Source organism: Papio anubis, chromosome 2 (assembly GCF_008728515.1).
Source record: "Papio anubis isolate 15944 chromosome 2, Panubis1.0, whole genome shotgun sequence".
NCBI classification, from domain to species: Eukaryota; Metazoa; Chordata; class Mammalia; order Primates; family Cercopithecidae; genus Papio; species Papio anubis.
Window position 1 is genome coordinate 30,922,076 of NC_044977.1, and position 27,778 is coordinate 30,949,853.

The 27,778-nt window shown below is 39.2% G+C and overlaps 1 protein-coding gene across 3 annotated transcripts in view; it reads left to right on the forward strand.

Moving 5' to 3' along the window:
* The window catches only part of NECTIN3 (nectin cell adhesion molecule 3), a 129,830-nt gene extending 121,069 nt beyond the window's left edge, over positions 1-8,761 (forward strand). For 2 of the 3 annotated variants that reach the window (XM_031662996.1, XM_031662998.1), the window contains exon 9: positions 522-8,761. In XM_031662996.1, coding sequence (XP_031518856.1) covers positions 522-701 — 180 coding nt within the window. In that variant the 3' untranslated portion in view covers positions 702-8,761. The remainder of the gene's footprint in view (positions 1-521) is intronic. The other variant, XR_004182046.1, reaches the window with a different exon arrangement.
* Positions 8,762-27,778: the final 19,017 nt, after the last annotated feature.

Sequence of the window (27,778 nt, forward strand, 5' to 3'; positions counted from 1 at the left end):
CCAGAAGGAAAGGTCAAGACAAGACGATATTTTTGGCAGAGTTTATTTTCAGTTTTATCAGGCATATGTTCAAATGCCAGTTCATTTTTCTGTGTCCTTTCCCCAGTTCCCCAGAGCTGAGTCGAGGTTTCTTTTGTTTGGTTGGTTTAATTCTCTGTATACCTCGTATGTTCATTCCAAGCTTGAGCCTTGCTTTAGAGACTCCTGAGGTTTATAACCCTGTTCTTCTCCAGTTTACCTTAACTGATAGCAACTCCAAATTTCAAAATGTGAAACTGATCCCAGTCTCCATTAGTCACAATTTTGTATCTAGGAGCTACTACTATTCTTATTCAGGGTAATGTAAGCAACAAATGACTGGAAAATATAAGTTGTTGAACTTATCTTGCCATTCAGTAGTTTTTGGGGTAGTGAATCAGGGACACTAAACTGTAATGAATTCTATTCGTGCCTGTTTTTACCAGTGCTAGAAAAAATGCAAACAGCTGCTCTGCTAATGTAAGCAATGTTTGAATTTTTAGAATGGACTAAATAGCAGGAGTTTTGACTATGAAGATGAGAATCCAGTTGGGGAAGATGGCATTCAGCAGATGTACCCCCTTTACAATCAGATGTGCTACCAAGACCGGAGCCCTGGCAAACATCATCAAAATAACGACCCTAAGAGAGTCTACATCGATCCACGAGAGCATTATGTGTGATTTTTCTCTTTTTCCAATGGGCGTTATAACAAATGTTTATTCTTAGATTGGGGAGAGAAACTAAGGCCAATAGTTGTTTTACTGTCTCTCATATAGAACAGTCCCACTCTAAGGGTATTGGAAGTCCTAATGAATGACGTAAAGCCAATAGCAAATTTCTTTTCTTCATTAAGGGTTCCTTAACCACCAGCTGTGTTTGTGAACTTGACTATAGCTTTGTGTGTTTCTGTGACGATGGTGTTTAACTGCTAACATTTGGCCTACAGTGGCATTTTCATTTAACAGTACGGCATCTGCCTGTGATAACTGCAGTGATTCTCCAGAAAGAAAGGCCCCAGCTGGTACTATTAACCTCGTTGGGTCTCAGGCATGCTAGCCTGTTCATCTGTAATTCACACGGGCATAAAAATGAGTTCAAAATCTATTTCACTAATTCTTTAGCTGGGATTTGGATTTCCCTGACATACTTAATACAATTACAATACCTGTGTACAAACAGAGGCCTGAGGAAAGAGGCAAAATTTGTTCTTCATCAAAACAGCAACAAAAGGCAGTTGAAACCTTCAAGCCTGTTGGTTGCTTTTAAACCCTCGTGTTATTATGATATATATTCCTTGTTGAACGCTGAGGTCCTGAGGGATACATATCTCTTTCTGTTTTCTGCCTACTTTTGACTAGCTGTATGTAACAAAGGCTCTTCTTTTGCTCTGTCACTGTTCCTACAATACTGTTCTTTATTAGCTAGATTAGCCTATTTTGCACCTATTAAATTCTAAAAACCTTCTTTAAATGTTGTACAGCCTTTAACCTTGTTCCTCTTTTCTCTAGTATTGTACATGACAGGCTCAGCTTTCACTTCTGAAATTTCTTTCAAACGAATCCCAGCCACATAGTCTTTACCTCCCCTTCTGCATTCTTCAGACTACTTATCATCCATGTTTTATCTACCTCAGAAAAGCCTGCTGGAAAGTCACCATGTAATAACTTCTGCTTTTAAAAGCCAGGTGAAAATTTAGAAAACTTAAAAGAAGAGGCACTTCAATGTGGCATGTATGTTAAACTGACGTGTTTTTTATCCCTTTTCCCCTACTTTACCTGGTCACCAAGAGTCAAGAGATGCTAAAAAGTAAATAATATAATGACTTGTCTACTGGGGTATCCTGCAACTCTTTAGTGTCTGTAAATGTCTGTCTTGAGTTTTCTCATCTCCTTTTGCCAACTTTCCATCCCTGAGATTGACAGTAATAATTGCAATGAGGTCATTACAGATAGAGGTGGAAGGAATGCAGTTTCACATGAATGTCCATCACTTCTCTCACATCTTAAGGAAAGCATCTTACTTTGTGTTCTGGAAGATTAGAGGTGTGTCAAAGGTATAGAAAACACTACAAAGAGTGTTTAAGAAAGAGTGACATAAGCAATAAAATACATAAAGTAGTGTATATTTCCAACCTAAACTTCAATGGTAGAGGAGAATGTTAGCACAGATTTCTAATGAGATGCCAAAGATACGTTATGATTTATGTTGTGCTGGCTCTAGTTCTTTTTTGTGTGTTTGTTTCTTTTTTCTAGTTGTCATGCTTTATCAAATTATCTCGGTAGTTCTACAGCAGAAGTATATTCTCCCCCATTTACCCGAGTGACCAGCAACTCTGGGAGAAAGGATGCTTAAATTTCAACTCAATGCTTTAGCTAGGTAATGAGCAATTTTAAAGTCTGTAGCTGTAAGGATCAAAGGGTAAATTCCAAGGACACCCATTGCTACTGTGCTACTCAGAGTAGGAGTGTACTGCCCTTTGTAGCAAAGAAAATATTCAACTTTATTATTTGGAAGGCCGACGCTGAGTTAGTATAACTGAAAGTGTAGGAATCCTGGCATTTGTTTTCCAGTAGGAGGATGGCTGTGATCAGAGCTCTGCTTGACAGGGAAGCGTTTCATAAACACTGGATGTTATGGACACAATAAGGTAGTACATCATCTCCTTTAGAAAGCTTCAAAAATGTCAATGCCTTGGGGATGGTTTCCAGGGTAGGGTCCTGCTGGGAAGTAAATTGTTGACTTAGTTTCACAAAAGCATTCTATAGACCCAGGGGAGTAGCTGCCTTCATTTGCACCAGAGAAAGGGATTTGGAAACACTGGTTCTCAGGAGCCCTGTGACCTGTCTTCAGCACCCTCCATACTTTGAGGAACCCACTGTCTACCTTTTAAAATTCTCAGTGTAGTTATGGAAAAGAAATTTCAGGATGTAGTCTCACCTCTCCTGCAGCCAGTGAGTTCAATTATCTTCCTTGCCTTTGTGTTAGCTATGATACTTCTTTAACATACTGGTAGATGGTATAACTCTTGGCCCTTTACACAGGTCATATAAGCTCTATAATAGCTTATCCTGGTGCCTTCCATCTGTTCTCTCTAAAAACTGGGCTAAATAGAAAGCAGTTTTAAAAGGGTTTGATCAACCAGCCCTCTCTACCAAAAACTGCCATCCAAAAGTAGCCTGTTGATCTGTAAATTTGGAGCCTAGACTACTTGACGATGCCATTTAAATTTGAAAGTTAGATTCTTAAAGGTCAGTGATTGGGGTTTAGGGATATAATCTGCAGCTGATATTAGATACTCTTCCCATAAATTGTTTAGTAAAACACTCTGAAACAGAAATAAATCCCCAGAGCACTTATCTACTTATGGTTGCAACTTTGCATTTCTGGTGGGGGTGTGCATGCTTACCTTAAATGCACAGCCTTTATTGCCTATTTTGTAGGCAGCCCAAGCTCCAGGAGTGTGCATTGTTGCTACAGTAGCAGATCACCATGTTCTTTACACACCACATGCAATGGTGTAAGAAGTCCATGCTCTTTGGGGCATCTAATAGAAAATTCTTACCTGGGCTAGGCTTCTGTGTAACATGTGCATAATAGATACTTAAGAAATGTGCTGAAAACTACAATGAACTGGTTTCCCCATTACTTTCCTATGAGCTTGTTTACTTAAAGGGACAAGATAGTTTCTTCGTCCTGCTATTGCAAATGATTTCCTAAGACCTCTTTCACAGTAGTCTAAAATTCACAGTAGAGCCTTCCTTTAAGCCTCATTCCCTGGAGTTTGGAAGATAGACCATTAACCAAGAATCAAAAGAAAAGGTACTCCCAGCTTCACCCCTTTCTAGCCATTGAAACAGGCAAGTCACGACCTGTCTGGGGTATCATTTGCAACCTCTCAGAATTGTGAGAGTTAAAGATGATGATAATGGATGGGGAATTGGAGAATTGTAATTTTCCTTCAAAAACTGACAAATGCCTATTACTCTATTATCTTTGCATATTGAACCTAAACGTCCAGGGTCCTTGCCAGTATTGAGAGTACTGTAGTTTCTTTAGGGATTACCAAGTGGCAAAATGAAAAATTCAGTTTGATTGAATTCACGTATAGCCAAGTCCAAGTTAGAGAGATTCCTTTCACTATAACAAATAATTGTCATGTGAAAAGCTTTTTATCTGAATCTTAGCTGCTTAGGCTTTAGCTAGAATTGAAAATGCATGTTACTATTACCAGTATTTACTCTTATTTTAAAAATTACTACTAATAGCAAGTAACATTATTGTGTATGTAATATGGATTGGGTTCTAGGGCAAGTACCTTACATGAATCATCTCAAGGAATAGAACCAGACTCCTGTTTTGCCCTCTTCCCAGGAGCTCCTGTGGGGACAGACAGGCTCATACTCCCCTACTGTACAATCATAGGGTATGCTGAGCATCAGTTGGCTGTTACTTCTTTCACATCTGCTTTTGGGGAGTGGGGAGTACATTCACATTATTTTTAAAGCAGAGATATAAGAGAGTATATGGAATAAAACCATAAGAAATGTTTATTGACAAAAGCAAGTACATATGCTCATTTTTTTTTTTTTTTTTTTACTTTACTATGGGTAATCCAAATGCTCAGACTCTCATATTCATTAGATTACCCATAGCTACAAAGACAACCAACCAAATAATTATAACCACTCCATCTCAGTTGGCTCAATTTTAGTGGGCACAGACTTCTCTCTAACATCTCTCCCTCAATTTAGTTGTTCAATATGCTCATTGCTCTGTGTGTTTCACCTTTATTGAACTCCCAGGAGAGGTGACACTCCTATGCTGGACAACTGGAAAGAAGCCAAAAAGGCAGAAGAATAGAAAAACATCAAATAGAAATGTCACAGTCCCCACCCGTGGCTCAGCTCTGTGGTTCTCTTCTTCCTGTGTTTGGCTGACAAGGACCTTCCTTCTTTCTGAAGTCATTTTCAGACCTTATAGCAGGATGAGGGACTTTCATCCCTGTTAAACTAGAAGCTGCTATTTGCAAGCTTATTTCAACTGTAGACGATGACTGGATTAATATTGTTATATCTATAAAAGTATCGAGTTTCCTCCGCTAGAGAAAATTATAACCTGGCCTTTGCCAGTTTGGGCACTCACAATTATTAGGTTGTTTTGGTAGCCTTCAGTAGATAGAAATGTGTGAGGGCTATAGGTCTCCCAACCTCACCAGGTGATACTTTACACTGAAATCAGGTCTTAGACCAAGTGCTGTCATGTGTGTTTATGAGCAAGCAGGCACTAGAACAGTCATGCAACCTGTCCTGTAAGCTTGAAAAAGTCCCAATTCTGTCCTTCTGTGCAACCCAACATTATCCTACCTGGAAGAGTTATTAGAAGTGAATCCAGCAATATTCTAGCAGATTCAGTCAGCCGAGTCAATTCTTAGTTTCACTTCTAAAAGAATAAGTTAGAAATCCCAAACTGCTGGGCTTGTCAGATTCTTATATACTGCTCGTGGAAGGGCTAGGGTGCCCTACAATATTTGGGCCAATCCACATATCTTTAATGCCATTAATTTGATCATTGGAAATATTTACTTATTAACAGTCTCTGTGTTAAGCTACAGATAAAGCTTTTGTGGTAGTGTCTGAAGTGACTAGAGTGTTTTTCAAATGCTAACAGCCCTGAAGTTGTATTCCCAATTAGGATATGTCAGATGTTAAGCAAGCACCCCCAGAGTAAGTATTATGACTGATTAACATATGCCAAAATAATTTTTAAAAATTATATCAAGTATAACAGAACTTGTTAAAGATTTCACAGGTTATTATACCCTCACAGTAGGGTGGAGTGGAGCTCTTTTACTACTCTAAACTGCTGCATAGAGTTGAACTGGCATTTATCCTTAGTGACAGATAGCCTGTTCTTTCTTAAGGGTGTGTGTGCGCGCACATGTGTGTGCGCACATGTGTGTGCATGTGTAAGACAGCAACAAATGTCTACTTAAAATTTGCAGCTCACAAAAACATTTTGCAGTTCACATGTACAAGAGAATCCCACCCCTGCAACCTTCTCTCAATACTTGAAACATTAGGTTACTTCTATGTTTTTTTCTTCTATGTTTGTTATTCTTCTCTACTCAAGGTTTAATTTGACTGTAGAAGTTTGAAGCAGAGTAGACTAAAAATAAAAGAGAATGTAAACAATTCAGAAGAACATCGAAAATTTTGTCATACGTTTTCAATTGGGGCAATGACATATAAGTTCCCTCTGGGCCTCAGGGAGAGAGAAAACTACCATTGACAAATAAAAACATTCTCCATTCCGTTAGTTATGAATAAATCAATTCCATTAATCCTTCCCCCAGAATATTCTAGTCAGTGTTTGGGGGCTGAAGTTATGATATATATCAAATGACATGCCTCCCTGCATCAAAAAGTACTAGTTACATTCTGTTGTCTTAAAAGCTGTGAGGTTTAGGATTAACTTCCATAATTTCAGAGGCATAGATGTTTTGAATATTGTTGCCACAAATATTTATGGAAAACAACATTTTCGAGTTGAAAATGTGCAGGGTACTGTCCCCTAAATGGTCCCATTCTGTAGCTGTGTTTACAGCTGCCACTAGCACATGATTTCTAGAAGAGGCATATCAGCTGGACCCAAGGAGATACACTCATGGACTTAAGATGATTAGATTATAAATGCCATCCCACACAATCTTTAATAAACAAAACCCAGGTGAGCTATATCATTCTTTTGCTGCAGTGAAAGATGGGAAACCAAACAGTTGTCCTCTTGTGGTTTTTCCCAGCAATACAATTTATAAAGTTCCTATAATCAGGTGCCCTATGGCCCAGCAGGATCCTTGGTACCATGACCTAAATTGGTTGTATTTATTATCCTAGTATGGAATTTGACTGTGAAAGTTGATTAGAGACCTTGAGGGAAAGCCTCTCTGGAGATCCAGAACATCAGATTTGCTATGCTGGCTTAGAACTGTGGCCTATCCTACTACAGATGTGTCTGTCAGCCATGAAGAGATGTTTTATATATCTCTTCCAGAAGTTAATTTCCCCTAATAACTCACAGCAGATCTATGAATACCAGAGTTGTACATGATTTTCCAAGTGAATGGGCGCCATTGTTTTGGTTTTAAATACCCTTTCCAGTAATGACTGGTATTTTTAAAAAACCTACCCTAGCATGTTGATCAGGTTAAATTAAGTTCCTCTCTCAAGCTTTATTGATGGCTCAGTGCTCATTATATTTTAACTAGAGGTAACAGCAGTTTGTCCTAAATGCATTAGTTTGCACTTGTCCAGGTTGTAGCTCTTTTATGCCTCTGCTTTTTCCCACAAGATCTTACGAGAACATATTGCATATATTCCCTTCAGCTGAGCATTTCAATACCCAGACAAGTGTTTGTCATTTTAGGCCTCATTGCATACTTGAAATTCCAAGTCCTTTTTAAAAGAAATGTTAAGTAGCTGGTGTTGCTACTAGGTCCCTGGATTATCCGACTTGTCCATCCATAAAAGTTCCTGTTTATTCTCTACCTCTGTTTCCATTTCTAAGTCAATGCTTTAAGACATAACATCTGCTCCAGCCTATTCACTATCCATGTGGTTTTAAACCCTTAACTTCTTTACTTCTTAGCTTCATCCTTGTAAGTGCTCTCTACCTCACAGGGGTTAATGAGGGGGGAAAAATAAGATGTTTAAGGGTTGTTTTAAGAGAGAGATCCTTCTTTTAAAGTGATTTTATCAAAGCCCCTTGGGTTAGAAATGAGAAACTCTATAGCTATTTTTTTTTCCCTATTCTCATTTTGCTGTTTTTATTTCTGAAAACTGATCTGTCTGAAAAGAGCCTTATATCTGGTTTTAACTTCTCATTAACCCTTTTCACAGTGAAATCTCTACCTTATCCATGCTCTGAACTTTTTATTTATGGAGCCCAAACTAATTTTCCCACAACAAATCCGATATACTTTTACTTCTATCATTAAACAAATTAATGTCCTCCACAAAGAAATATCTTACTCTTCTTACAAGAAGTCAGAAGCTAATAAGGTCTCACTCTGGCCCTGGCAAGATCTCACAGTGTGCCTTGGTTCTCCCTGTGTAAACTGAGGTAATCCGGCTATTCCCCAGCACCCAGGTGTTGTGAGTCCTAATAAATGGTGAAAAGCATTTTGCAAATGTTCTGTACTATATAAATGCATAGTGCCTAATATGGAGAGTCTTCAAGCAGAAATGTGCTCTAGCTCAATTCAGAATACTAATTCACCCATTGTTTTCAAAAGAAATGTTTCACTAACCTGCTTTTTTTGTTTGTTTGTTTTTCTTTTTTGTAAAATTAGTTTCTAGTCATTTGAACTATTTTTATTTTGGTGGGTAGAAGTGATCAATAGTATATATTCTTGCTTGTTAGAGAATACCCAAGTTGTATTGTTAAATGTTAAAACAATGGGGTTACATTACAGTGTAGTTGGATAGGGAGGAAGATTCTAGCTCAAAGTTTGCAAAATACAGAAATACAAAGATTAGCTTTGAATTAGAGATTGTATTATAAATAGTAGATGTTAATGTGGTGGTTTCTAGATATATACTTTATTTTTAAGTTACAAGAAATTGTCTTTTATTTTTGCAGTTTTGAACTATATGGTTCTTTATATGTTTTGAATAAAGTTTTTATCAACTAAGATTTTTCATTTACATTATTATCAATAAATTAAAATACATGTAAAAATTAACCTAATTACATGACTATAAAATTTAAATTTAAGATTTAAAGAACATATTTTATGGCAACTAAGTTTCTATACTTTAGTCCTTTTTAAAAAGATTTTAAAAATAGTAGAAATGCTTTTATGCTTCAAGGAGCATTGGAAATTTTTTAAAATGTGATGTTACTTATTGTAATTACTTACAACAATTACTTAATAATTTTTTAGTGAAGCTACATTTATTCCACCTAAATAATTGTTGTTTATTCCTGATTAATCCTTAGGAGTTAAAATGTCCTTTCTCTTATAAAATTATATTGGTGCTTAATGATCATTAAATGTTCTCATTTACTGGTTCCCCTCCCCTACTCCAACCCCCAAAGAAGAAAAGTTGGCATCTATAATAGATTCCTGAACTTTGTTTTGGGGTTACTTTACTGGTCTTAGAAATCCCAGAGTGTAGGGACTGCTTTTTTTAAAAATTACTTTTTAGATACCATAGAATTCACCTTTCTAAAGTGTTACATTCAGTGGTTTTGGTATATTCACAGAGATGTACAACCATCACACAATCAATTTTAAAATATTTTCATCACTCTAGAAGGAAACCCACGCACATTATCAGTCATCTGCCTCTCCTTCAAGTCCCTGGCAACCACCAATCTCCTTTCCATCTCTGTGGATTTGCCTATTCTTGACATGTTATATAAATGGAATCAGATACTATGTAGTTCTTTGTGACTGGCATCTTTTACTTCACATAGTATTTGTAAAGTTCATCAATGTTGTAGCATGCATCATTTCTTTGTATTGCTGAAGAATATTCCCTTGTATGGATATATATCACATTTGATCTGCTCATCACTTGGTGGAATTTGGGGTCATTCCCTTTTTGGAAATAGTTATGAATTATTATGAATAATGCTGCTATGAACATTTGTGTACCAGTTTTGGGGTAAACACATATTTTATTTCTCTTGCATCTATACCTACGTATCTAATGCGGGATCATATGGCAACTCTGTGGTTTAACTTTTTGAGGAACTGCCAAACTGTTTTAAGCTGCTGCACCATTTTATATTCCCACCAACAGTGAATGGGGGCTCCACTTTCTTTACATTCTCACTATGTGTTATTATCTCTGTTTTATTATTATTATTATTATTATTATAGCCATTCATTAGTGGAAAGTGGTATTGCATTGTGTTTTTTATTTGAATTTTCCTGATGGCTAGTGATGTTTGTTTTCTACAGCCCTGGTGGCTACCGATGTTTGTTTTCTACAACCCGTTAAGAGGATAAAGCCATTCTTAGCTTATAAATATTAACTATATGAAAACAGGCTGTAGGCTGGATTTGGCCCATGGCTAGCCAGCCTCTGACCTAGAGGATAGAATTAATAGACAAACACACTAAAATAGGTATCATAAATATACTCTATATGTTAAAAAACGTAGAAGAAAGCATAAACCTGTTAAAGATAGATAAGGAAAATTAAAAAGAATATACAAGGTAGAGTGCTGATAAATGAGCTTGCTATGTTTAAAAACAAAAACAAACAAACAAAAACCTTGACTTGCATCATTTGCTGATTTCCGTGGTGTACCTGATATCACCAGGGCCAGTTTTAAGCTACCAGCATGACAAGGGAGGTGCACTATCGGCGCTTGCAAGCTGGTCCCAGCTGACGCTAGCACATGATTGGTGTAACCACTTCTGACTGCATTAAATACAGTAATCACTAAATATAGCTAACATCTTCAAAGCTGTCGTGGGTCTTCTCCATTCCTGCAAGCATCCAGTGGGAGGGAGAATATTTGCCCCTTCACATTGTATTATGAAACTCCCAGATAGCCTTTTGCTTTTTCTCAGCCTTGATTACTCTGGAATCATAGCTACATTTCCACAAGGTAAAATAAGTATATAAACATGCATCCTCCCAAAAATGTTTAAAAAACAAAAAACCACATTGGAATAAAGGCAAAGCAACGAGTTATCATGTTCTGATCCATCCAGAAAACTTCCTGGAACGTGTATCTTGGTGTTGTGCCATACCTCTATTGACTGTAATGGAGATGGCACCACGTTCAAGAGACCGAAGAAGAGACTCGGAGCCAGCAAACAAGACAAGAGGTTTCACTAGGGCTTACATACTGGGGAGAGAGTGGCAGGCTGGGCAGAAGAACTGCAACGGCTTGCAAAAGGCATTTATATAACAATCTCACTTAATATAATGACCTTCATCTGTCAACTTTCATTCAACCCAAACTTGGGGCCTCAATCCCCTGTATGGCTGGTGTTCCACAGGAAGGGTTAGGGGCTCAGATGTTCCTCATAGACAAGGAACAAGTCTCCAGGTTGGCCACTCTTGGATTCTCTAGCTTGGAAAACACATTCAGGTACATATGCCATACAGGGTCATTCTCAGGGTACACTAAGTTATTGCTCTCATGTGCATTTACCCTGCAGTTGTGTGTTGAATAGATGGGAAATGGCCATGCAAACAAGAGAACAGACATTCCATACATATGGATGGTTTGTGCAAGAATTCAACAGTGAGAGTCAAAAGTTGGAGGAGATTTGTCTGAGCAGTTAGATATGCAATATGCAGTCAGACATTTTGCCTGTACGTTTCTTTTTTCCAGAGGTTCCAGGAAAAACCTCAACTTTAGACTTCTGTTTCTACCAAAACAGCAATATGCATGGAAAAAAAATTGTTCTACACCTGAAATTTCTGCAAGAAAGCCCTGGAGATTAGAGGGTGAATTATCTAAAAAATAAACAGTTTTTACCTCATTTTAAATAACCTTTGAAGTCAGGCAAGGTGGCTGATACCTGTAATCCCAGCACTTTGGCAGGCCAAGGCAGGAGGATCGCTTAAGCTGAGAAGTTTAAGGTGTGCCTGAGCAATATAGTGAGACCCTGTCTCGAAAAAGAAAAAGAAAAAGGGAAGGGAGGGAGAGAAGGAGGAAGAAAGGATTGGCCAGGTATGGAGGGATGTACCTGTAGTCTCAGCTACTTGGGAGGATCGCTTGAGCCCAGGAAGTCAAGGTGTGCCTGGGCACTGGGCAATATAGTGAGACCCTATCTTTTAAAAAAAAAGAAAAACATTAGCCAGGTATGGGGGCATATACCTGTAGTCCCAGCTACTCAGAAGGATCACTTGAACCCAGGAGGTCAAGGCTGCAGTGAGCTGTGATTTCTCCACTGCCTCCCAGCCTTGGTGACAAAGTGAGACCCTGTCTCTAAAAAATAAAAATTAAATGGCCCTTTGAAATTCAGGTCTAATATGTCTCTAAATGGGGATTCATATTCTGTATTTAAGAATAACCAATCCTACAAAATCAATGTGCAAAAATCACAAACACTCTTATACACCAGTGACAGACAAAGAGAGAGCCAAATCATGAATAAACTCCCATTCACAATAGCTTCAAAGAGAATAAAATACCTAGGAATCCAACTTACAAGGGATGTAAAGGACCTCTTCAAGGAGAACTACAAACCACTGCTCAGTGAAATAAAAGAAGACACAAATAAATGGAAGAACATACCATACTCATGGATAGGAAGAATCAATATTATGAAAATGGCCATACTGCCCAAGGTAATTTATAGATTCAATGCCATCCCCATTAAGCTACTAATGACTTTCTTCACAGAATTGGAAAAAACTACTTTAAAATTCATGTGGAACCAAAAAAGACCCTGCATTACCAAGACAATCCTAAGCCAAAAGAACAAAGCTGGAGGCATCATGCTACCTGACTTCAAACTATACTACAAGGCTATAGTAACCAAAACAGCATGGTACTGGTACCAAAACAGAGATATAGACCAATGGAACAGAACAGAGTCCTCAGAAATAATACCACACATCTACAGCCATCTGATCTTTGACAAACCTAACAAAAACAAGAAATGGGGAAAGGATTCCGTATTTAATAAATGGTGCTGGGAAAATTGGCTAGCCATAAGTAGAAAGCTGAAACTGGATCCTTTCCTTACTCCTTATACGAAAATTAATTCAAGATGGATTAGAGACTTAAATGTTAGACCTAAAACCATAAAAACTCTAGAAGAAAACCTAGGTAATACCATTCAGGACATAGGCATGGACAAGGACTTCATGTCTAAAACACCAAAAGCAATGGCAACAAAAGCCAAAATTGACAAATGGGATCTAATTAAACTAAAGAGCTTCTGCACAGCAAAAGAAACTACCATCAGAGTGATGGTAACCTACAGAATGGGAGAAAATTTTTGCAATCTACTCATCTGACAAAGGCTGGTATCCAGAACCTATAAAGAGAACTCAATCAAATTTACAAAGAGAAAAACAACCCCATCAAAAAGTGGGCAAAGGATATGAACAGACACTTCTCAAAGAAGACATTCACACAGCCAACAGACGAACAAATGCTCATCATCACTGGCCATCAGAGAAATGCAAATCAAAACCACAATGAGATACCATCTCATACCAGTTAGAATAAGCGATCATTAAAAATCGAAACAACAGGTGCTAGAGAGGATGTGGAGAAATAGGAACACTTTTACACTCTTGGTGGGACTGTTAACTAGTTCAACGATTGTGAAAAACAGTGTGGCGATTCCTCAGGGATCTAGAACTAGAAGTACCATTTGATCCAGCCATCCCATTACTGGGGGTATACCCAAAGGATTATAAGTCGTGCTGCTATAAAGACACATGCACACGTATGTTTATTGTGGCACTATTCACAATAGCAAAGACTTGGAATCAACCCAAATGTCCATCAGTGACAGACTGGATTAAGAAAATGTGACACATATACACCATGGAATACTATGCAGCCATAAAAAAGGATGAGTTTGTGTCCTTTGTAGGGACATGGATGCAGCTGGAAACCATCATCCTCAGCAAACTATCGCAAGAACAGAAAACCAAATACCGCATGTTCTCACTCATAGGTGGGAATTGAACAATGAGATCACTTGGATACAGGAAGGGGAACATCACACACCGGGGTCTATTGTGGGGAGGGGACAGGGCGGAGGGATAGCATTAGGAGATATACCTAATGTAAATGAGTTAAAATGAGTTAATGGGTGCAGCACACCAACATGGCACATCTATACATATGTAAGAAACCTGCACGTTGTGCACATGTACCCTAGAACTTAAAAGTATAAAAAAAAAAAAAAAAAAAAGATTAACCAATCCTTTTTATCCACAATCTCTTGGGGCTCCCACAACCTTTTCTAAATACTTCCCTTCCTACTGGAGTTAAAGCCAAAAGTTCAGTGAAGGATTGATGCTTTGACCTGTATTTGTCCATTTAAATTAAAGCAAAGATAGAAGCAGCTTTACTGGGCAGAAGTATTAGTTATCTTACCTTGTTCAGTGTAGAAGAGGTAGAACTATTTATTGTCAAGAGACATGCTGATCATTTAATCAGAACTCAATTACTAATTTCCCAAACTTGTAATTTCCCAAGTAGAAATATGTAGGGCAAAGGAACTTGAACAATTTGTGACTTCACCTGCAAACTATCCTATTCTTCTCTTGGCTAAAGAAAAAGCAAAATCTTTTCTAAAATGCAAAGGACATTCTAGCACAGATGTGCCCTGCTGTGATTCAGCCAGATGTCCTGAATTTCCTAGCATAGTCCTGCCTTCCAAAGTCAGCCTCATTATCCGTCTAAATACTGGAGCATGTCAGAGTGATTGTCACAATGCTGGGTTAAACACCCAGGGTCTGTGCCCTATACCGTAATCCAAAGAATCACTACTTTTGATTTAGTGTAATGTGAAGGCATGGCCTGTGGCATTGGTGCATTTTCAGGTAATCTTGTTTTCTCCTGCAGTTGGTTTACAGAAACATCCACCACTCTCCCATTCTTTGTTCTGGCCACAGAGGAGTCCACTCCCTATAACTGCTGGAAGCAGTATTACCAGGTGTGAAATATGCTGCCTTCAGGACCTGAAGAGGCCTCCCATGCCTCGAACTTGCTTTTTTATGCTGGAAGGTGCAAGAGGCAATGATTTGTTTTTCACTTTAGAGGAAATATTCCAGCTACCTCTGGTCACTGGATTTCTGAATATTTTACTGACATTTCAGGCTCTGGAATCTTTGTCTCCCACCCCCTGGAGTACATGTGTCGTGCCGATTCTAAGCCCAGCCCACTGTTGATATGGTAGATCAATGAGGTGTTCCATGGGATGTTCAGTGATTCCAGGTTTCTCTTGACTACATTATGAAACAGGCAGTGGAGTTGATATAGTCCTGAGTCAAAACTGTGAAGGTATATTGTCACCCATTCCACATGGACATGAACTCTTTCTGATCCTCTTTTTTGATTAGGATAGAAAACACTTGCTATATCAACGACCACATATGCCACATGTGCCTACTAATCTGCTCTAGTAAAGATACCACATTTAGCATAATGGTATAATTGGGTTTGTGGGAGTCTACTGTCTACTTTGAGTTCATGGGAGCCTACTGTCATCCTCCAGGGTCCTTCTAGTTTCTTCAAGAACTGGACTGGTGAATTTGATGGAAATAGGATAGGGACCATCATCCTTTAAATGCTTAGGTGTAACACAATTTCTGCCATCTCTCCTGCGAGGCAATATTATTATATATCTACTATTTGACTCAGCAGGGAGGCAGTTTTAGGGACTTCCATTTTGACTTCCTCATTATGTTAACTCTTAATCACAGGCCAAGGACCTATGTGGGTCTTATGCCAACTATCAGGTGTGTCTATACCTTTGGGGAAGTGACCATCAAGTGGGTCTTCAGGGCTGCGTTGATTACCAGCTTCCTGTATGTGCTCATTCTAATGAAGGGAAGGTGTAATGACACTTAGGGACTCCAACTATCAATGTCAACTCGGGCCCAAGAGTCCTTGCAATGTTTGGTGTCCCCATTGTACAGGTGCCTGAATAAATAGCCATATGTTTCTTTGGACAAGAACTGGGGAAATTCTTGTCATGAATACTTGCTGTGGTTCTGCAACGTCCATCATCGTGGAGATCTGTGGTCATTCAGTAAATTATAGGTCTTAAAACTGTCTCAAGTTCAGAAATGGCAAAACCTTTTGACTTTTTATTTGTCAGCTTCCAGCTTCCTTATTAAATGTCCCTCAATTTCTTCTGACAGTACAAAATGACAAATTCTGTTACCTGTCTATCTTTGTAGTCCTTGAGAGGCCATGTTCTATTAATTCAGTGGTTTTCAAACTAGCTTGTATTGAAATAATCTGAAGAGCTTGTTAAACCACAGATTGCTGGGTCCTAGCCCCAGAGTTTCTGATTCCATAGACCTGGGGAGGATCCTGAGAATTTGCATTTGTAAGTAGTTCCCAGATGATGCTGATGCTGCTGGTCCAGGAACCAACTGTAATCGTCTCCATAACTGCACATTAGGCCCCCTTTGCTGCCACTACAATCTTACCACTCATCAGGATAATTGTATCCACCTGCCTTGCTTCAGGCAAGTTACACATCATTACCCGGCCTCTTATATTGGGGTCCTATCATCACTACTCTTATCCATTTGAGGTCATTTTCTCATTGCTTAACCTTTTAGTGAGGCTGAACCCCATCACCTGTGTATTCCTCTTGGCCTTAGTAAATGGTGTGTCCTCTGTGCCTTTCTGTGAAACATAGTCCTTTGGAGGGTGTTTGGGCCTCGCATAAATATATAATACTTCCAGTCTAACATATCCACTTCCCTGAGCATTTTAAGCCATTCTTCCATCTGCCAGGGAAATGCTGGCATTCCACCTTTGCTTAGTATGGGCCGTTGCCTTTTCCATGCTGCTAGGAGCCATCCTAGTAGCAAGGTGACACCATTTCCTGGGGGCCTCGCCAAGGTGTAAATCCTGTGTCTCTGGAGAGTGTTCCCAAATCAATAAACTTTCCCTTCTCCAATCTTATGTTCCAACTCCTCTTGGTCAAGCAGCCTCAAAATCTTGTCCCACTGGTACTGCCCTGGCGTCTGCCAGTATATATTGGCTAGGACTTGCAGCTTCTTTGGAACAGAGTGCCTCTTTTTCCCTTATCAGGCTTAGCATGTCCTGGGCTGATTATGAATTAATCCTACTTATACACCTCATAGGCAGGAGGAGAGGTGGGGTGGGGGGTTATGGAGAGGGGGGTATGTGCTCTCTTGGAGGAAAGAGAGAGCATTATTTTCAAGCAAGAGGGAAGTACTAGCTTTAAGTAGGGAGGATAGGCCACTTCTCTAGGCTCAGAGAATTCAGAGGCATTGCAGAGTGAACAACAGCCCCAGTTTGCCCAGTACCATCCCGGTTTTAGCACTGAAAGCCCCACATCACAGGAAACTCCCCAGTCACTGGAAAACCAAGAGAGTTCGTCACTTTAAGATTCACCATTTTTAGGGAATCGTCCTAGAAGTTCCTATCTCAAGTGTTTTTTCCCCAGCCATGCTGGAGTAACAGTTCTGCCATAGTTGGACATTTAACTGTATCTAGAAATCAGCATTATATTTAGCTCTGAGCTTGACCCTCAGTTCCTCTACCCTTCTGCTGCAGGATATGAACACCTCTCTGAAAACTACCAGGGAAATCTCATGGCTTACATATTTAGCTCTCAGTTGCCTATTGTCTGCATCTTTTTATTATTTAGGGTATCAATGGCCCTCAGCAATACTCACGTAATCCATTTGTCCTTAGAGTTACTATTTCCCCCTCACTTCTCGTACGCCTGATAAATCTCACCTGCTAGTGCATTCTCTTCTGTGGACCTGCTATTCCATTTGACCACCCACTGGACTGTCAGTTAGTGCCAAGGGATGGCTGTATTTTATCTGTCACCAATTAGGTCCTCATTGCCTGTCAAGTGGGTAGGGATTTGGCTCCAAAATCCCATCTTTTTAGTTATTTTCTAGGGCCACTCTTAAATGTTTTTGGGTTCAGTTCTCAGGAAGCAGTTGTGGAAATGGAGTGTGGTACAAAGGGTATTTTTCTACAGATGAACAATTGTGGAAGGGAGGGTCAGGAAGCAAGATTAGGCAGAGAGACAGAAGAACTGGTACAGGTCCACAAGGCCCTGATCCACCCTAACAATGAGCTCTGGAGCAGGTATGGCCCATCTGAGTTGTTCCACATTGGGCTGAAATAGCCAGACTTTTATACTCCTGCCTCCCTCAGTCTGGGTGTGAGCTGCCACAGGAAGGGCTGAGAGCTGGGGCAACAAGCCTTTCCTTGAAGGGGGATGTGGCCAGTGCATTTCCATGTCTACCACACCAGGAGAGGAATTCAAGGAGGTTGGAGCTACTTTCATTCTGTTGGGCTACTATTAATTTATTTGTAGGATAGGGAGGTTCTATAAATGGCAAAATGACATTTAATTTATTAACTTATGTTTTCTCCCTATATGTTCCCCCTTTTATGTTTCCTCTTAGGAGATATTTGTCCCGTTCCTTTCTCGATTTCACCCCCTATCTTAAAGCCATTGTTCTGAAACTAGAGTTTTAAGAGAAAACAATCTCTCTGGAACTAAATAAAAGGTCTCACAAGAAATAAAGACAAACATGTTGTCTCATATTTCCCTATTTCCCTGTGTATATAGCAGAAACTCAGAGGGAGAGGTTATGTAAAGAGGGTGAGTAAATATAGAAAGCTAGAATGTCCTATGTCCTAGTCTCTGGCCAAGAAACTACACAGTGGTTGACCTGAAGAGACACATGGGCTGACACACAGGTGTCTGAGCAGTAATTTCCAATTGCCACCCCATCACCATGCTATGTGGGATCCCAGGACTCTGGCACAATCCTGAAATAGAAAAGGTAAACATAAGAACGTTGCTGCAAGAATAGCTCACTTTGTTGTAAGGGGGCATGGATTTAGAAGAAGTTTAGTAGGAGAAAATAAAGAGATGTGGTATTTCCTGCACACGTAAGTGTACGGACTGATTAAAACCCTGCTTCACATATATAAAGGACACCGTCATGCCGGTACCTCCATCCCTACCCCCTCTCTTAATTCGTCAAGTCCTCTAAGCTTCCCAGTCTGTCTTTAGGCCATCTGGACCATAGATTGACAGAAGATGTTGATAGGATGTTAAGCATTTGATGCAGAGCCTCCCCCCAGGTCCTCTCCTGTCCATCTCAGAGCATGAACAAGCCCATACTGTCCCCCGCCCCCATCCCAGTTGCTTTTTCTTTCATTGATCTAACCTCAATTCCAGTCCCACAAGTGTTTGTTTATAACAGCACTTTAGGGAAAAAAAATCTGCCCCATCCGTTCTTAGTTTTACTCTCAATATTTTTCACTCTAACATTCAATTTCCTTTCCTTCATATTACTCACCTCATATATGTATTTTTTTTAATTTTCAAGTTTCACATATGTGAGGTTCCTTTACGTTTCTAATTGTAAAACAATGAATTATAATACTTGTAATAAAAAGCCTCAAAATGATACCTTCAAAATGAGCTCTCGAAGTGAGAACATACTAATATTGATTTTAGAATTCTAACTAGTATTAAAATGAGTGCTTGTGCAGTGATATCAAGCTGAATTAAAGATAGAATGGGGGAAAGTACATGTTTCAAAACCTCATTAGGAATATCCTGGAAAGAAAAATTTGAGATTTATTCATACAGCAGGTCACTTAATGGGTCTCATTCGGATGTTTATCATACTTCAGAGATGGTTCCCCTTCATAAAACTCTGGCCTTCACATCCCATCTCTCAGACATGTTGAATAATGGTAGTGCTTCTGCTGAAGAGTCATGCATTTCCTTAATTCTTCCTGCAGTCATTCAAAGGCTCTGGCATCTTTAGGCAGTCTCTCTGTAGTTACCTCCCTTGCCTCCATTCTTCAGCTCTCATCCACTTTATATCTGCAACCATTCTCACCTTACTGTGATTTTCCTGCATTCATTCATCCATCGATTCAATAAATGTGATTGAGTGCCTGCAAAGTTCCTGTCTAGGTACTGAGAATATGGCAATGAACAAAACAAACAAAAATCTCTGCCTCATGGGGGCAGTGGAGGGAAGAGACAGTAAGCAGTTTAATAAAAAAAAATGTGAGTAACCACATGAATATGTCATTCCATGGATTATGGGGTTTTTAAACTCATGGGAGTATGCTAGAGAGTAATAAGTACGAAAAACAAAGAAGGGAAGGGGAAACAGTTTTAGAGGGGGGGGGTGGGCGATCAGGGCAGACCACTAATAAGTTGACCTTTAAATAAAGACCTGATGGGGGGGAGGAGTCATGCATTCGAGGGAAGAATTATGAATTATCTAAGCAGAGCAGCAAGTGCAAAAGTCCTGCAGCTGGGCTATGCCCACCATATTTGAAGAATGGCAAGGATTGAGGGGACAAATAGCAGAAGATGAGGTCTGGGAAGGAATGGGAGGTGGGAGCTGGATTAGGTACTCCATTGAGGGTTATTATATGGACTTGGGCTTCTCCGTGAGTGCAAGAGGAGCTATTGAAGGGTTCTTAACAGAGGAGTGATGTAATCTACTTACACTTTAACAGGATCACTCTGGCTGCCCTGTTGAAACTGACCAAAGGTGTAAGTGACAGCAGCAGGGAGTCCAGTTAAGAGACCAGTTCAAGCATTTAGCTGAGATCGCATTTAGATCGCAATGGCAGCAGGAAAAGGGAAGAATTTACTTTGAAGGCACACCTTCCTAAAAATCCATGCTCTAATCCTTTCTGCCTCCCAAGGACTGAATCAGTCTTCCTAAAAATCCACTTTTCTCATGTTGCTTTCCTACTCCAGAACACCATATAACTCCTTGCTGACCAAATCATGTTCTGTTGTTTATTCTAGTACTCTTTTTGCAGCTTGGCAGTCTTCCTCTCTACTTAGTCCCCTCCCACTTCCCAGCATGAGCTCTCTATTCCAGTCCATTTATTTTATTCCTCCCACCCCCACACATACTACCTGCTAATCTAACCTCTGCAAGAAAAGCCCATCCTCTCCTTTTTGCCTAGATCTTTCCATCCTGAAAGCCTATTTCAAGTGCCACCTGCTCTATATCTTCTCCAATGTTGAAAGCCAGTGTGAGCACCTTCGTTCTTTGGCTTGGCCCTGTGAACCTGCACCTCACATGCTCACAGTTTGCCTTACATCATTTTGCACTATTTGCTGTTTTATTATTTAGTACTTCCATGAGTTCATAAGCTCACAAAGGCAGGGACTGGATATATAGTTTTGCATTCTTTATCCACTCCACACAGATGAGACATGTAATATGTGTTTGGCAAGTGTTTGCTAGAAAGCACAAAATCTAACATATGGTGTTCAAAACTAAGCTTTGTCATAGTGACCTGGCAACCTATTGAATATTTTAATGACATGGAAAAACATGGTGACGCTAACTGCCACCTACAATTCCTTATCTGTGTTCTGAACTACTTCTCCTAATGAGTATTTCCTGGGATTGTAACACACTTTAATGCCTACCTTCTAGGACTGTAATGAAGATATCTTATAGATTTCACATACATAATATCTATCTCCTCCAGCACACTGTATGGTACTTCTCTAGGTGCCAAATAACTGGCTGCCTTTCTCATTCCTTCCCCATTCTTCCTGCTCTCTTGCACTCTGGCTACCCCTTTTCTGCCTTGTGTGGGTTATTTGCAGGAATCACTTTCAAGGATGAATCTCATCAACACCTGCTGAGCTGCATATTTATACAGACTCCAGGTTTCCTTACCAGCTGTGGACATTTTTGCAAACTCTACATTACCACCTAATTGAAACGGCTGCTTGGTTCCATTTCTCTTATTAAAGACAGATTAAGGAAATCAGTTCAATACTTTAGCCATTTTAAAGTCATCATTAATCTCATGCTCTTGATTTACTAGCAGGCTTTAAAAAAAAAATGTGTCCCTACAAATCCATCTCCTGCTTTTAATCCCCCCTTGCTGGTATTAATGCACACTTCATTTTGGCAGGTCATTTCATTCCTCTTCGTCTACTAAACAGTTGCAGTTTTTGTTCAATCCCTCCTGGACCTCTTCTAATACCTTTTTTTTTTTCCTCACCCATACATTTATTTTATCATTTGAAGTTTCCAGTTCTTCATGAGCTCGAATGGTGACAATGAAATGCAACATTTTGAGTTTCATCTGGGGTGTCCTTGAGAGCAGCTGCCTTGTTTTGTCTGAAGACATTCCTGGCTTCCTGCCAATTCAGTCTTCTCAGTCCTAAGTCTTGCCACCTCAGTCTTCTCAGATGCCATAACTGAGATCTCTCATCCCTCACCCGTTGGCAGGCTCTGGGCCCAATCTCAGGCCTTGGCAGTAGAACGTGTTGAGTCAATGTCATAGGTCTTGAGGATATCCTCTGCCAGCCTGTAGCTTGACATGAACGCTAGTAACTGGCCTACTGTTTGAATGTCCTGGACCCAAGGGCCTGACCTGATAACTTGTCTAGATCTTCAAGTTATCCAGTGTCCCCCTTACCTTTGCTGGTCCTTCTCATGAGCCACAGACAAGGGCTCAGGGTCTACTTTTGCATGTTGAAACACCCTGACCTAGACTCAAATTTGGGCAGACAGTGTATTTAGCTCTCCATGCCCTATTAAGGTCATATACACCCATCAGGGATCACTCAGGATACTCCTCCCTGCTAAGTGCTGTCTGCTTAGGTAAGAGCTGCTACCTTATCCTCCAGATGGCATGCTGTGCCTTCCTCAATGGACATCTTTCTACCATCTGCTGGCTCACCAGATGAGTAGGTCTGACTCACCAGATGAGTAGGTCTGACCTGTTTCATTACCAGCAAGCATCTCACTCTGATACCCACTGCTAGATGAGTGTTTGATGATTTCTGCCTACTTCAGCAAACTTTGTAAGCTTTCTTCTCAATAGGAACATCTTCAGCAAAAGGAGCTACTGAACAGTGTTGGTTTCAATTCCTTCCACATCTTCTGAGACTATTTTCTACCTTCCAGCATCTTCTTTCTTGGTGTCCAAAGTCCTCTTGCTAGAGCAGGAGTTCTGACTACAGCCTGGCCTTTCCATGGTGATGCCCTGGGCTTGAGAACTGCCCCATCTTCTTTTTTGCAGCTGACGTTCTGATGTGTTGATTCTGCAAAGAACACTCTCAGAGTCTGGTTAAGTTTCTCTTGAAACTCTGAAGGTGTGCTTTGCACTGAGAGTATCATAGTTACTACCAAATGGTTCCATTTATGATATTTAAGGGAAGCTCTGTGGGTAGGCCTACTATACATGGTTTGAAGAAAATATGCTATATACTCAATTATACTCTTTCCTCTATGAAAAGGAAATCTCTTTAATAAAAACTAAAAAGCTTTAAACAGTAATGAATTGTCCATTTTTCACTACTTGTAGTAATAAAGCATTTTTAAATTATAATATTCAGTATTGAAAATGGGATAATAAAAACTCTTATACACTGCTTCTAGGAATATAAACTAATACCTCTTTCTAAAAAGCCCATACTCTCTGACCCAATAATTTCCCACTTAGCAACCTACCCTAAGGATATAGCCAAACAGTCAAAGATTCATGTATCAAGATGTTTATTAAATTCTTATTTAAAATAGCAAATATTGAGAAATAATACAAAAATTTATTAACAGGGAAAAGTTAATATACAATGACACATTTATACTGTGGAACATTATGCAGCCATTGAAATGTTTTCAAATAATATTTTAAAGCATGGGAAATGTTAATAATACTAAGTGAAAACAGTAAAATTCAAAATGCTATATTCTGTGATGTTGGTTATGTCACAGTGGTACAGTGTGTTCATGTGTTTGTGTATGTGTACATTCTGTAACTAAGGCTGAAGTCACTACCTTAAAATGTTAACAGCACTCCTTTATGGCGTTAGAATAGATTTTTATTTTATTTTTATGTTTCTATGTTTTCTCAGATTTTCTATAATAAACATGTATTACATTTATAACTTCAAAAATAGAATTTAAAAATGCACAGATAATCAGACTTTGAATTCAATGTAAGCATTTTTAGCTACCGGAGGTGTTGGGTCATGGATCCTCCAGCAGTTGATAGGAGAAATAGTCAAGTAAAATAGTAATGTCCATCACCCAGTGAGTTTTCTTATTACATTGCTTGAGCTTATTACAAACTTTCAGCTTCTTAGCTTATGTATGTAACTCTTATTTTTTCATGTTAAAGGGAAACTCTCAAGGGATTCAGTATGACAATCATAGTGGTATAAAGTTGCCTTTGTTGAGATGAACCCATTGATATGTTTTGGCTGTGTCCTCACACAAATCTCATCTTGAATTATAGATCCCATAATCCCCACATGTCATAAGAGGGATCCAGTGGGAGTAATTGAATCATAGGGATGGTAACCCCCATGCTGCTGTTCTTGTGATAGTGAGTTCTCACAAGATCTGATGGTTTTATAAGGGGTTTTTTCCCCTTTTGCTCAGCACTTCCCCTTCCTGCTATCATGTGAAGAAGGATGTGTTTGCTTCCCCTTCTGCCATGATTGTAAGTTTCCTGAGGCCTCCTTAGCCATGCAGAAATGTGAGTCAATTAAACCTCTTTCCTTTGTAAATTACCCAGTCTCAGGCATGCCTTTATAGTAGTGTGAGAACACACTAACACACCCATGCAATAAGAGTGCTGGAATTTAAACTGAACAGCTAACTTTGACCATCATGTCCTCATGATTCTTGCTAGAGTTCCAGAGAAAAGTGTACAGAGTAGGTTCACTATATCAGGTCCTCCCTCTCTGGGTATGAAAATGTTGGCATAAACTGTGGAGCTTCTCATTAAAAGGAAGTGCAAATAGACTCAAGACATACACAGGAAGATGGAAAGTAATTTCGAACTTCAAGAACAAAAGGTGTCTTCTGACTATTTTAAAGTTATTTCATTTTCCTTGAAACAAACTTTTTTAAAGTAAAATCCTAGAAAAACTGCCCTAGAGTCTTTTGTGTGAAGAGTAAGAGAAGGGATAGTTGGATGGAGGAGTCAGGTCCTCAAGTAAGAAAGGAGGCAATCCTCAAATGCCTTCAGGGTTGGGCCCACATGTGGTTTGGTGTTTTGAGCCACAGTGCAGCTATAGTGTAAAACACTGCTCCAGGATCCTCCCTTCCTCCCTGTTGCAGCTGACTTGCTCTAGTTGGAAGGCCTTGCAGGCAAACTTTGAGCTCCTTGCCTCTCTTCCACATTCTAGTTGGGTGAGGCATCCTCTACCCCCAGGACTCCCACATTCGCCTCAGCTTGTAGCCCAACATCAGTCCTTTTCCCTTGGTGCTGAATTGCTCAGCTCTGAAGTATGCATTCTTTACTATAAAGGTTATATTTTCCTAACCTCAAACTAGAACATGTGGAATAAGGATACTTTTCCTCAATTTGTCTTGGAAAAGTCTTTAAAATATACAAATTAGATCATATTTAGTTATATTTAGTGAAATGCTTCTTTTGAGTAAAAACGAAACAAAAAAAAATGCATGAAATCAAGCTGTCCCAGCACATCTGTTTCTTATAGCTCTGTACTTAAGGCTGACTGTCCTGAGAAAGCCCTGGAGAATCCATGAAGTCTTGCCCGGGATTCCCTCTCAACCCAGGCTGAATTACTCCAACCTAAATTTGGCAGCAGTCTTCCCTCTGATGCCCTTGCTCCTGAATAACTTTGTGCATAATTACTTTACCACCTATGGACTAGCAGGCTGGCAGCTTTCAGCCATCTCTAACCTTACTCCTAAAGGAGCTTTAGTGTTTTCACTTCTAAGCTTTTAAAACACTCTATATATTTGATGACCATTTTTAAAAATTAGATCTGTCCTCTCCTATTTATCAGTGGTAGTTTCATTTTTTTCAAAGGTCAACTAAAGACAATTTATCTCAAATTTCAAATTACCTGCAGCAAATATATAATCATTTCTAACTAGGGAGTAGGCAGAGAGGGAGAAACTTCAGGGGGCTTCTCAAAGCCTTTTGAACCACACTGGGTGGGTAAGTAACCCCTCTTCTGTGTAATGTCTCCTTTATCTCTTTAAGATCTTGATCTTTGAAGTATGAACTGTTCTTTCTTGAATTCCAGGAAGATTCAAATATCTCATGGATGTGATGTGACTCAGGAACTGAAAGACAATGAGAACTCAGGAATTTTTCTTAGAGAAGAAAGAGAAAAGTCTCAGGATGTTCTTTTAAAGATAGTTTCTTATCTTGGTCCCCTTACTCTAGAAGATGAAGATGCTCTCTGCCAAATATACTGAGATGAGCTGTTGCCCCATTCCTTTTGGCTTATACTGTTTTTGAGCTGGTTGATAAAGCATAGAACGGTCACAACCAACTCAGGGGCTTGATGATGGTGTAGGCTGGCAGCTGTGCCTTGTGCCCTGGCTATGGAGAAAGCCCACGTTCCTAGCCTGAGGCAACCAAAGAGAGACAGAACGTAGATAGACAGAATGTAAGAGTGTTCAGGAAAAGTGCAAATCCATTCCCCAAGGTAAACTTCACTCAAAATACTTGTCCTGCTGCTGGAGAACAGCAGTGGCACCTTTTTCGCTGCAAAGGAGAACGTTGCTATCATGCTAGGTTTTAGAAGTTCTTATTTAAAACCATTAAATATTCTGTTTTATAAAATGGAAAGCCAAATAAAAGGTTTTCTTTTTCAAATCCATTGTGACAGAAAGGGCCTGGAAGTATATAACAGAGTCACCATTAAAGAAGAGGAGGGAGAAACAATGTCTTAGTTCCATTTTAATCATTTATTTCCCATGGAGATTTAGATAAACTTGTTTCCTTCTCCCTAATCATCTCCAAGAGTAGAAAGGAATTGCCCCACAGAGTTTTAATGCAGGAAGGAACCCTAGAGAATGTCAAGCCTTAAGGCTTAACAGGAAAAAAAAAAAAAATCAGACATTCAATAGACTCTTAGAGCCTGCTCTACTTCCTGAGAGATTCATAAAGGTCGTTGATTCCCTCGTTTGAAATGTAATCACCCAGGAAGACTTGATGAAGCAGGAAAGGAAGAGAGAGAGCTAGAATTACCCAAACATTTAAAAATATAAATCAGTAGGAAAAAAAACTGTAGTTTTATTAAATGATCGATAGGAAATGAAACAAAACAAGGTCTTTGAAAATAGTTGACTAGTGATAGATATAAGCCATGAAATATACATTTTAAACAATATACAGTAACAATAATACTGAGAATCAATACTTACCCAGTGTTTGCTACAAACCCAGTATTGTCCTGAGTACTTTACATTTGTGTTTATATTAAGTCACTTAATTCTTATGAGGTAGGTAGGATATTATTATCCAGACTTTACAGATGAGGACGCTGATGAATAGAGAGATGAAATAAATTGTTGAAGCCTATAAATAAGAGGTTGCAGAGCTGGTGTTTACAGCTTAGCAGTCTTGCTTCAGGATCTGCACTCTCAATCAGTATACATACACACCTTGGATTGAATGGTAGTTTCTGTTCAATGGTTCCACTCTGTTACCCAAAAAAACTCAATAATCTCAAGCATTTATTGAGCACCTATGGTGTGCCAGTTAATTAGGCCAATTCTTACAACAATCCAAAAAATTTTGTTACTCAAGTAAATCTCAACGAAAACACTTCAGTGAGCATTCATTGAACACCTACTGAGTGCTCATTTGAGTCACTTACGAAACCTTGAGGGGTAGTTTTCCTTCCTTCTGTTTTACAAGTGAGGAAACAGATTCAGAGAGGTGATGTTCAGAGAGGTAAAGTAACTTTCCCAAGGCTAGAGAGCTAGTTAAGAAAGAGAGTGGATATTTGAATATGTGTCTATCTGAGCTCCAGTGTGTATTCCTTTCACTATTCTACACTAAGAAATGCAAATGAATAATATCTGAATTTATTCTGCTTTCCATATTTTTAGTTTTTAGATATATTTATTAAATTTACCTGTGAGATATTCATTAAACAATACAATAATGTTCAGTTAACCCTAACTACTTTCTTTTAACCTAAGACCATAAACATATTTGCTTTGAAAACAATCACATAAAAAAATAACTGAAGGGACAAACAATATAATTAACATTATCAACATAATACCTG